Source organism: Barbus barbus (assembly GCF_936440315.1).
Source record: "Barbus barbus genome assembly, chromosome: 19".
NCBI classification, from domain to species: Eukaryota; Metazoa; Chordata; class Actinopteri; order Cypriniformes; family Cyprinidae; genus Barbus; species Barbus barbus.
The window spans coordinates 30,343,590-30,356,391 of NC_136747.1; the positions used below are offsets into that span (position 1 = coordinate 30,343,590).

Genomic DNA, 12,802 nt, shown 5'->3' on the forward strand with positions numbered 1-12,802 from the left:
GTAAACATTACAGTTTTTTTCAACTGTTCACATTTACTTAAGAAAAAACCTGGATACTCACCAGGACTGCCGTTTTTGCGTAATTTTGTGTGTATTTGGCCACTTAAGTACAACAACAAACTACGTAAAATAACTCAATATGGATGTGACTGTGAGCGCTCAGCCTTGAAACAGCCTTTGGAGCGCGCGACTACCGATTGGCTTAAAAAGACGTGCAAATTATAAAATTTTGTGACGATGCAACAATGACCTGATTAAGCAAGTTATTTGAAGCCGCTTTGATAGAGTGAAAGAGAGAAGACCCGGACCAGCTGAATAGCTCACACTGTTTTCAAATGACTGATTTAATCTGCTAGTTTGTGTTTATTTACTCACTCATATACTTGCTATCTTGAATAAAAGTTTGCAGGAATTCCCCTCATTATAAACTTGAAAGCTGCGGGGATGAGTAAAACTATGTAATATACACACAATCCCCCATGAAATTCTGGACATGATTAATTATAACTCTATTACAGAGATTTGTGAAATAAAATGTCATTATTTTTTTGTATTTTTTCCCCCCAGGCCTTGAAATTGCTGTTTTCAAAATGTAATAAAAGCAACTGATGCACACTGTTAATCACTTAAGCTGGCCACTAACATGATCGGCTGAATGCTCCGTTACCTCTCCCTCCTCTAATCACATGCCGGATCCATCACCCTGCTTTTTTCCGGGACCTCAGAATTTACAAATTAAGCACTGGTTTGTAGTCGTCTATTACGATGTCTCTGGGACAAAAGCAGCTGCATGAATGCAAACGTTTGAAACAAAAATGAAACCATCACCAAAAAGACTGACCGCATATACCCCTCCATGTTTACAGATACAAGCGCAGCCATTGGAGGTTAATGATGTCACAGAATTTACCAGTATTTTGAATGGATGTGTGAATGGATGTGTGAATGGTGCTTTTCCGGAATGTTGTTGTCTGTGTGAACAGCGCATTTTTTAATTTACCGGTAAAGTCGTTCCAGTAATTTTACGGCAATTTACTGGTATTACTGTGTGAAAGGGGCTAGTGTCTAATAGAATGACATTTCTTTAAAAACCATCCAATCCAGCCATGTGGTTTGGTGAACAGACTGATCAGTGATCTCGGACACGTGTGAAGTGACTGAATGACCTGGCAGCGATGTACAGCATATGCTGGATCCGGATCATCCGCTGATAGTCCAGACCCAGACGCTCCGTGTCATTATTAAACCTCAGACCCTGAAAACTGGGATATCGCTGTGAATCTGTGGAGCACAAGAAACAGAGCAGATAAAACCATCATTTATCAAATACAAGCAGATTTATGTGATGATTTGAACAGAACGTTGATTGTTTATAGGTAAAGAATGGAATCAGGGTTATTACAGTTAACTGAAACCAAAACTAAAACAATTAAATATAAAAACACTAGCGATGCACCAATCGACCGGCCAGGGACCGGAATTAGCCGATTTCGGTCAGTCTGTCGATTCCGAGCCGGTCTGTTTTGACGTCACACTTACACACTTCTGATAGTGTATTTATGTCGTGCCAGATGAGGCTTGAGTGAGTGTGTGAGAGAGACTCGTGCAGAAATCAAAACTGAGTTTTTACTCAGTTTCCCTGATGAAAATAGTTCCAATCAAAGCCACAGCAGAACTGTTTTGTGTCTCCGAGCAACACATCGGTGTTTCGTTACTGAATGAATCCACGTTTTTGAACGAATCTAGTGAGTCAATGATTCAGTGACCCATTCATAAAGACAGTAGTCACTTGACTCGTTTCTGAATGAATCAGCCGTTTGAACGAATCGGTTGAATCAATGACTCACTCATCCAAACAGTCATTTGCCGCCACCTTCTGGTATATTTAAAGATTTAAAACTATCATTGCATTTTTCCCAACATATCTTATTTGTATGTTTAAAAAATATTTAAAACTTTAATCTTCTAAAAGTCTTTATGCATTTGAAGTTTGCAGTGTAAATGCATTTATGGCAGCTCAGCTTCATCAAACAGTCTGTAAATACATCTAATGCCACTTCAGATGCAGCTTCTGTGTTTCCTCTGCACTGGAAAGATGGAGTTTGTTGATCCTGATTTCATTTGAATGGTGAAAGATGACACATTTAATAAAGTTAGTGAAACAATTACAATTTAAGAAAAACAGTGGGAAATTACATCTGTTTTGTTATATACAGCAACTCCTTTTCAGTTCATTATTTCTACCTCTTTTCTAGTCACAGAGCACTTTATTTTGAGAGCTGTTAAAGAGAGAGAACATCTGTAACTTTGTCCTGATTGGGGGAATTGTAAGGTTTAATAATTTTTTAGAATGTAAATTTATTGAATTTTTTTACATTAAAAAAAGTATAGATTTTTGTTTGTGTGTGCTGTCAATTATAGTTTTAGAAAGAAAATCGTAATCAGCAAAAATCGGCATCAGCAGGTCACACTTACAAATAAAACCCGAAATCGGAATCAGCCGAGAAAATTGCAATCGGTACATCTCTAAAAAAAACTCTTATTTTATCTCAGCTAGTTGCCAAGGTGGTGTTATTTTAGTATCATTCAAATATATATATATATATATATATATATATATATATATATATATATATATATATATTTATATACATACACACACACTTATATATATTCCGTTTTTATTTGAAAAAAAATTTTTTTGGTTACATTTGCCTTGGGAACAAGTTGAATTAAAATAAGTTTAGGTTTATTTTTTTTTTTTCAGTTGACAATTAAGCAACAAAAAATGTGTTTTGGTTTTAGTTTTTGTTAACTATAATAACCATGCACCAAAGGCAACATTTCTCAACTGAATTTAAACTGAAACAAAAATGAGTAAAAACTGTATAAACAAACAAACAAATAAAAAAACTTGAAGAAAATAAAAAACTGAAACTTTGAAATAAAATGAAAAATTAATATATTAATAAATACATTAATAAATGAATTACATCAAAATATATATATAAAAAAAAAACTATAATAGAATCTTAATTTTGCTAAAATAACACTGGCTGGAATACACTACATGACTTTTAAAATATGAACAGATTTTTAAAACACCAGGGATCACTTGCTGACAACACTTTCAACCAACTAAAGTAAAATAAAAAATTATTATTATTTTTTAAGATCAATGGGCGCTCTCCATTGACTTTGTATTGAGGAAAGCTGCCTCCTTGTTATTTCTCTTATAATAAAAAAACAGAACAATGTCTAAAAGCTGCTGTGTGACGAGGTGTCCAGCAAACAGAACTGCATTTTTATAAGCTGTCAACATGAAAAATTAACGTTTAAAGACACAAAAGAAGAGCGTAATGTGTCTATTACTCTGAGAACTACGTCCACTGGAGGGAAAGATAATCGGCGACAGGAAACCATGTCAAAGGATTGTTTCACCACCCGATGTGAACCTGAGAGGAAGAGATATATTGAGAAACTACATTTTATTGGTCTATGTCAGTGCCCTTTTTCCTTATCTTCCTTTTGTTTGAGAAATGATCCAAAATGAATGGCCCAACGTGAAATATTACATGTTGCGCTCTATTTTGTGTCATTAAACGCCCATTTTTTTGGGTCAACAGCTTATAAAAACGTAGTTCTGTTTTTTTTTAGCTTGTTTGCCGTACACCTCGTCACACAGCAGCTTTTAGGCATTTCTCTGTTTTTTATTATAAGTCAGAAATGATAAGGAGGCAGCTTCCCGCAATACAAAGTTAATGGAGAAAGTTGGATTGCCCAACCCCCCCCCCCACCCACCCCCACAGTGTGGGCGTGGCTTAAATGCGCTCTGTCTCTATAGCTTTTGTGGTACTTCGATGTCAAGCACCGATTGGTCTGCGCAGCGCCGCTTCAAGTCCAACACACCTACTCACTGAGATCCCGTCAGTCATGTGACTCACCTTCCAGACGTACCACACTGATTGGCTGCAGATCGCTGGGGAAGGGTGTGGCAGTAGCGATGACTGGGAGGAGCCAGGCTAAAGAGGCCATCGCCATGACAACAAAGTAACTCCATGTCCTGTCAGTCATCTGCACAGGAAATAAAAGATACAGACAGATGAAATCACTGAGATTATATTTTTTCGAGTTATTGTGAGTTTGATATTGTAGTCTGGCTGAAGTGATTCTAAGGTGTTTCTCATTGGAAGCTTATTAAAATCTAGTATTTATTTTTATGATTGGTTTAAATATATTTGCTCATTATTAGCAAATGGTTTTAAAAAATGCCTATATTTCAACAATTTAAAAGTGACATTAGAATATCTTTGGAAACAATGTCTTGAAAGCAGTAAGAACTATGCAACTGTTTTAAATCTACAATTTTCTTTCCATATTATACCAATATTAGGCAATATCATGGATGGAGGACTCGTATTTTAGCTGGAAGCAACATCTTAATGATGGATTTGTTTCTTACAAACACTACATTTCTCCAAACCTGACGACGAAACAAAGTCTGAATTTTTCCTTTAACTCTCCCTGTTGAAGACGCCTAGTCTAAAGGTTAATCTAGATTATCTGAAGTGCCCTAAATGAACTCTGTAAACGTGCATCACATTACAAGAACACAACAGATTTCAACAGTCAAAAACTCACATCAAAAACACAAACCGTAAATTACAATGATTTAATTAACACATATTTGAGGTTGACTGGTCTTGGTCTGGTTTTGTTAAACCCAACAGCAAGCTTCAGTTTGGACTGTAATTCTGGGATCAACTTTTTATTTTTATATGTGTGTAGAGTTAAGATTAAGGTCAGACTCACATTAGTGTCAACAAGAGTTGCTGTATTTATCTACACTAATGGGTGCCGCGATACGCTCCGACAATCCAGCAGGATTAAACATACAAAGACAGAGCTACAATGAAATAAACATCAACTTTACGTGTCCCTGCTTCTCATCTACCTGATGTAAACCATCACACCATCAAATAACTCTTTGTAAAAGCTCAGAGACTAAAATCCCTGGAGTGCGTTATGGGTAACTGAAAAATACTTTAGTGTGGCAGAAATCAAAGCGCATGATTATAAGATTTGAATGGACAAAGAGCAAATAATAAATGATCCCATAACAATCTGATGCAATCTGACATTTAAAAACTGATCCAACCTGAAGCTAATCTTCAGAAAAAAGAAGCTTTGTGTGTGTGTCGGTGGGAGACACTTTAGCTAATTAATGGCTAATCAGAGCTAATCTTCCATAAAGCAGATGAAGCAGGACACATGAGTTGGGGGTATAATCTGGATACTTTATGTACAGGCTTATTGAATTAAAACGTTTATATACTAGAAGCTAAAGCACTTGACTTCCTGAATTCCTTCCTTTGTTAAACTGCATTACAGGCCTGTAATTAACTGTAATGTTCAGGACATTAATGAAGCACAGAGAGTCAATTATGCAGATTACAAAATATCAAATCAAGCACTATTTATTGCAAAAAAAAGATACACACAAAGCATCTGACAGCTAGAGTGAAATTATAGAGGAACCACCTCAATATTTACTATCTACACAACGCAAAAAAAAAAAGAAATTGTAAATAAAACAAGTAAGGAGGCTCCGATCAGGATTTTTGCAGCCGATAGCGAGTACCGATTTCTTGTCATGGTGATCGGCCGATACCGATTCTGATGCTTCAAGCTTTATATAACGTAATAATGTTATATAAATAATCACAAAAATAATTCCTTATACAGTGAACATTTTAATATTCCTTTAAAATGGTGGTTTATGCATAACATTATGTATATCAGAATACTTAATATAAGACAAAAATAAATGCAAACAAAATGTGTCTGATGCTGGAGTTGCATATAGCCTTCAGACTTGACTTGAGCTGAAATGACTCCAGACTTTAGTCCAATCGAGGAAAAGGACTTGTGAATATTTTAAAAGCAAATCAAGTCTTTTATTCTTAAACACTTATATAACTGATTTTCAAAAAGCGGACTGCATCCACACCCCGGCATCAAAACAGCGGAGCGGATCACATAACAAGCGCTCGTTTATGGTAAAGATCTTTCAGCGCTATATCCTCGTATTTTTACCTAAAGCTAAACGCGCTTTATTCAAGATCTTTCAGCTCCATGCACTTTCTCTCTCCGGACGTACGTCAGCGCCAAGTTCAAGAGCTGCCGCGGTTATTTTACTTTACTTTACTTTTGTCATTTAGCAGACGCTTTTGTCCAAAGCGACTTACAAATAAGAAAAAGTAACTAAAACTAAAAAGTTACAACTCTATAAATACTATCTACCCACATATTTAAGAAAATAAAGAAATTAAATAAAATTAACACATGCATATAACAACAACATTTCAATAATAAACATATCAATGAAAAAATTAAATAAAAAGCTACTACTATCCCTTGCCGGTGTCCCTGCCCGGTGGAGTCGCACGGTAGAGTCGATGGTCTTTACACTCTTTGGTCTTCACACTAGGAGGGCTTTACACGACGACTGCCGCGACCGCTGCCGCGGTATAATAACCTTTATTATACCAATCCAACAAATGATCATTTCAATTCAGCTGGACCCACTTTCCTGTTTATCAACTACAAATGGCCAAGCAAGTGCACACACTGACAAGATACACGATACAGTACGAGACCAAACGCGATTTCAGCAACTCTCATCCTAGTAAACAAAATAAGCGTTTCCTAGCAACGGCAAATGCGCTAAACACTGAGACAAGTAAATACACTTACGAGCTGATTTTAAACTTCCGCTGATAGACTGCTTCTCTTAAAGACCACTTCCATTACACTGCCTTCTGCTGGCGCTTGAACCCACTTTCCTGTTTATCAACTACAAATGGCCAAGCAAGTGCACACACTGACAAGATACACGATACAGTACGAGACCAAACGCGATTTCAGCAACTCTCATCCCAGTAAATTAGTTAAAAAAAATTTGTTTTATTGTTTTTAAAGAAATTACTTTCACTAAAATACAGCAGAAAAAAAAACAATGCTGCAAATACAGTTATTTTTCTTACCATCTATTTATCTATCTATAACTTATGACCCAAACCAGATGTAACGAGACGTTTCTGATCTACATTTAGCATTATTAATCTGTAGGCTAAGAACACATATAATTGTTGTTAGATGGCTAGGTTGGAATTTAAACTTTGAAACTGTTATCTTTCTTTTCTGCTCAAGATGAGAACGTTTTGATTGTCCAATGTTAGAGAGAGGACAAAATAAATTGAAACATTTAAACTACTGAAAGAACAAAACGGAGTAGTTTGATCACGGTTATATCCACTGGCGCTGTGAATAATCCACGGGTCGGGTAATAAAAATATGCATTCTGATTATTTGCGGGTGGGTCCTGGGTGGATAAAATAAATCATAAATGATGCAATATTAACTAAATTTTTTTTTAATTAAATACATTTTTTCATTAGGCAGACAATTTCATTTGTGTGTGTGTGTCTGTGTGTGTGTGTGTGTTCGCGTGTGTGTGTTCGCCTGATCGGGAAGTTGCAGTGACAGAAACTGTGACATTCCAGATAAAGTTTAAAAGGAGTAAAGCCTCTTTTAATGCTATTGAGTAGGCTAATATGGCCAAAGAAGATATTATGTTTTATAAATAAATGTTCATAGAGCGGCTGCGATCAGCTCCGGTGCCCATGGAGCCGTAAAGCCTGCACTTCGCAGACGTGTGCAGTGATCTGCTGAATCTGCTGTTAAAAGTGAACCACACATTCATCATATCATCATGCAAAACATACACGACATATAGTGAATTTTCATTGTTTCTCGAAACGTCATAGCATTTCCACACCGGCGATGACTTGCAGCATCCCACGCATATATAGGTCCTCACGCGTTGACGTCATCAAATTGCGATCGGTTCGTGAGATCGGCCAAATGTGTGAGTACTGATTGAGTCATAAAATGTGATGATCGGCCGATACCGATCTCCAGCCGATCGATCGGAGCATCCCTAAAAACAAGTGTGTTATTTGCCACTTCTAATTTTTTTGTGAAATTTAGCAATTTCTGAATGAAAACTGTCTCCACAGAACTAGAATTCATAGCTGTTCAAATGTGAAATGTCTTTCCAGTCACTAAACAGAGTCACAACCAAAAATACCACATTTAAGAGCACCAAGACAAAGTCAAAGTGGCAGGACTGATGAACACAGAGATAAGAAAACATTTTTACAAAAGACATGATTGCAATAACAACAGATAAAGAGCCAGCGTTTAGTGCCTTTTTTACACATTGTTTCTGTGTTTTATATTACTCCAGCTGTGATTTCTTCAGGTTCAGCAGTGCACATCTTGACACTCAAGTTCTTGCCCATTCTTCTTGGCAAAATTCTGTCAAGTTGGATGAGAACATTTGACAAACGAGCGTTTCTGAAATCCTCTACAGATGCTCTGGACGCCGCTCAGAGCTCCAGGACATCAACCTCTCCATCAACCATTGTCCTGCTGGAAGACAAAAATCCCAGCGCTCCTGAAATTTACAGCAAGCATTCCTCCAGCATTTTCTGTATTAGTTTAACAGACTGTAAAGCATCACCATAAGTCCACTCTCGCCTATTGTCAAATAAAGCTCAATGACACTAAAACACCATTAAACTGCTGTGTAATTATCGTTTTAGAATCATTTAAGTGAGAATCATCAGAGGGGCAATTTTGTTCCCACCATTCATGAAATAATTCTGACATTTCTTTGAATTTAAGTCAAATAATAAACACACAGTATGAATCCAGTGCATGACACACCACTACACCTGACACACACAGATGAACGGCTGTTGTCATGTTGTACTTTAACACACTATCACAGTGTTTAGAGAAACGCTAGAACACAGATCCAGACAGACCCACATGCTCTCGCCTGTGCTATGATAGATTTTACGGGACTCTGAGATATAGTACACACTTTGGGAATGTTCTTCTGTCCTGCTATTTTCCAGGAACACTTCAGTCAGAGCCGTTCTCTGGTCTGTAGTGTTTCCATCACCTCAAAACACAAGAGAACGGACTGCTGCCTAGTCAGTCAATTACTGAACAGAGTAGACTTGAGGTGGTTTCATGTGATGGAATGCTAAATTTCTCCAAATCTGATGAAGAAACAAACTCATCTACATCTTGGATGGCCTGAAGATGTTGTACACTTCCAGTTCATTTTAATTTTTGAGTGGAATATTCCTTTAAGAAGTGAAGAAGTGTATTTGTAAGGGCTCTCACGCTCTCAGTAAAAATACTCGGCACCTTTGACATAAAGCAGCCTCTTGCTTCCTGTCCAGAGCCCAGAACTGTCTCTGCTGTTTCCTTCTCTTTTAACTCGCACTGGCACACTCGGACCCAAAAATATCTAGTGATTGTCCAGTGGTCGTTACTCTACTCTATAAACACAGTTTTAAGGCCACTCACACCAGACATGATCTTGCTGTCGGTCAGCGCTATATTTTAACTGTCGGTCTGTGTAAACATGCTATAAGGGGCCGTTCACACCGAACGTGTTTTTGCATTCCACTGCGCAGCTTTCTTATTGTTTTTTCTAGTAAACATGCACTAGATTGATGTGTTTGACTGCTGAGCTTGGGTCATGCAACTGTTGCAAAGTCTTGTGCGTGGCAATGCATGATAAAACAACTTAAGCAGTGCATCAATTTTTTTTAAAAAACAACTCAGGACTTTTTTTTTCCCATTCCATTGCCCTTCATCTTGCGTTTTTGAATGCAAAAACATCTTTTTTTACAGAATGTGTTTTTGCATTCGACCTTGCTGTTTTTTAATGTAAATATGCACTAGATGGATATGTTTGATGCTCACAGCTTGCATCTTTTGCAGTTTCTCATGCATAATGCATTCTAAAAATGCAATGCTTGAGTCAAATGTAGTTCAACTTTTAAAAACGCATCTTTAGATCATCAGACCCCCTGTTTATTTTTGGACACTTTAACTCCTTTTGGACACTTTATTTTATTATTCCAGCCACAATATATATATATATATATATTTTTTTTTTTTTTTTAGTTGTTGTTTTTCATACAATAGAAAATGGAAGTCAAAACTCTTTGATTACCAACATTCTTCAAAATATCTTTTGCATTTCAGCAGAAGAAAATAAGTCATAAAGGTTAAAAACAGTACATGACAACAGATTTGTCATTTTCTGGGAACACTTTCCCTTTAACCCCAGCATTAGGGTTAGTTATGGTCAGGGTTAGTTAGGGATAAACTATGACTCGGACCCCGGCTTATTTCCCAAATGACATTCATGATGTGGAATTCAGGGGGAGTTTCTCTCCGACCCCGTCGATTCTGTCTCTCTCTCTCGCTCTGTGCCGAGATCAGAGAACCAACAGAAACTCTACAAGTGTTCCAGGAATGCTAGAGTGGGCCGAGAGAGAGAGAGAGAGAGAGAGAGAGAGAGAGAGAGACAGCGAGAGAGAGAGAGAGAGAGAGAGAGAGAGAGAGAGAGAGAGAGAGAGAGAGAGAGGATCGTATGATGAACAGGAGGAAAACAGCAGGGCAAACATGCAGAAGATGCATATTTCAGAGAGAAAGGCCAATATATGAGGGAGAAAATACTATTAATAATCATACAATGCTTGCCATGAGCCCACTGTGAAATCTCCGGAGTGTATTTACACTAAAAACTAATAAATGTCTGACTCACTGATTTACTCGTAATATTAAAAATTTAGCTGTACATTTTAGCCTATATAATTGGCACTAATAATTAACAAAATTCTGAAATTAAATTTACACTAATAATAACTAAAGGCGTGGCTCAAGAGATTTGTATTAAATTATTTGTGTAATTCACACTAACAACTAATACATTTGTAACTTAAGACTTACATTTGCCATTTATATTAAAGATTTAGATGTACATTTAATGTAATTTACACTAATAACTAATACATATTTGGATTAAGACATTTGGATTAGATGTACATTATGTTATTTATACTAATATCTAATAAATGTGTGGTTTTAGACTTAAATTGACCAATTATATTAAAGCTTCAAACCCACATGAAAAAAAATACTATAGCAATTTATAGTGCTTTGAACCACAATAGTAAAGTGTATTATACTGTATATATTATAGACAACACTTTGTTAATGAATGCTGCAGCGTACTGTAGTAATAAATACTGCAGTATACTTTAGTTTTTACTACAGTAAACTGCAGTGTATTGTAGTATAATATAGTTTGGGTAGACAGTTTTGGGTAAAGTCATTGTTTATATTACTATAATTGTTATATTACCACAACAAATTAATTCAAGTTCTTTGCAATAGAATGTTTCAAAAACACTATAGTATTTACTATAAATTACTACAGTATTTTTTCATGTGGGAATGTATATTTTATAGCTTTTTATATACTTTCTATTGAGAAAAAGTTCCTGTCCAACCCAAACTGATCTGGAGGAACTGAAACCAGTTTTGTCATATTAAAAATCATAATGTTATGTGATGTTTATGTGCTATAGTCACTCTTTTGAGTGGTTTTCTCCTGACTGGCGGTCTCTGGCTAATTTAAAGGCAGTTTTCTGAGGGCATCTGGTCAGACATGAGCTTTAAAGCCCAAATCCCCTCAGAGAGCACAGGATTACCTCATTTACTCTCCAGCATCTTCACCGTTTCCTCCTGAAACTATCTGGACAGCTTTCCAAACGACTCCGAGTCGCGTTTCTGTCAAATGTCGGTGTTTTTCTGTGAAACGGAGGAGTTTGTTCGTCTGACGGTTTAACGGACGCAGTTTAAAAGCTTTTAAAACTCCTGTGGCGCGATTACTCCTGTGGCGGGGAAGTCGTGGCCTAATGGTTAGAGAGTCGGACTAGTAATCGAAAGGTTGCGAGTTCGAGCCCCCGGCCGGCAGGAATTGTAGGTGGGGGGAGGGAATGTCCAGCGCTCTCTCCACCCTCAATACCACGACTGAGGTGCCCTTGAGCAAGGCACCGAACCCCCAATTGCTCCCCGGCTGCAGCATGGCTGCCCACTGCTCCGGGTGTGTGTTCACGGTGTGTGTGTGTGTGTGGATTTGTTCACTACTCACTGCTGTGTGTGTGCACTTGGATGGGTTAAACGCAGAGCACCAATTTCGAGTATGGGTCACCATACTTGACAATACGTCACGACTTTAACTTTAACTTTATTAATAACATCCTGCGCTCGCGTTTAAAACTACTAAATCCAACAGATTCACCACAAACTTACACAACAACGCAGAAACTTACCTGTTTTGCTTCAAAAAACATCTTATTCCATATTTTCTGTGTTTTCCTCAAATCTGAGCGTCAGAGAAGCCAGAGATCCAGTATAATCTGCGGGAGGAAACGGGGCGGAGCAACAGATACGAGAGACACGCCTCCCGCAAGTGCATGTGCGCGTTCGGGCCAATCAGAGACAGCAAGGCGGATTCTTTACTCCGCCCATCCAATCAAAACAGATGTGGCGGGTTATTTATCTATGAACCGCTTTACCCGGTGATTTTTTTTCTTAATAATATTAAAAGTAAATAATACACGTGTTTTAAATAATAAATACATTTATTTATAAATATATTTTACATGTATTCATTTGCTATGTTCGAAATTTTATAATCTAATTAAAATTAAATGCTCAAATTATGTTCAGAACCATTCTCATAACATAATTAAATATATTTCATATTTATGTATTTGCAAAATATTTGACATTTCATTATTTATTCATTATTAATTTGCTAAATGTTCGAAATTTTATAATCTAATTAAAATTAAATGCT

The 12,802-nt window shown here is 36.9% G+C and overlaps 1 protein-coding gene across 1 annotated transcript in view; it reads right to left on the minus strand.

Annotated features, from left to right (window-relative positions):
• Positions 1–12,380, minus strand: part of LOC306884959 (semaphorin-6D-like) — a 28,077-nt gene extending 15,697 nt beyond the window's left edge. The window contains exons 1-3 of the mRNA XM_079441231.1: positions 12,273–12,380; positions 3,945–4,074; positions 1,167–1,281 (exon numbers count right to left, since the gene is read on the minus strand). Coding sequence (XP_079297357.1) covers positions 1,167–1,281; positions 3,945–4,074; positions 12,273–12,293 — 266 coding nt within the window. The 5' untranslated portion in view covers positions 12,294–12,380. The remainder of the gene's footprint in view (positions 1–1,166; positions 1,282–3,944; positions 4,075–12,272) is intronic.
• Between the last annotated feature and the right edge of the window lie 422 nt (positions 12,381–12,802).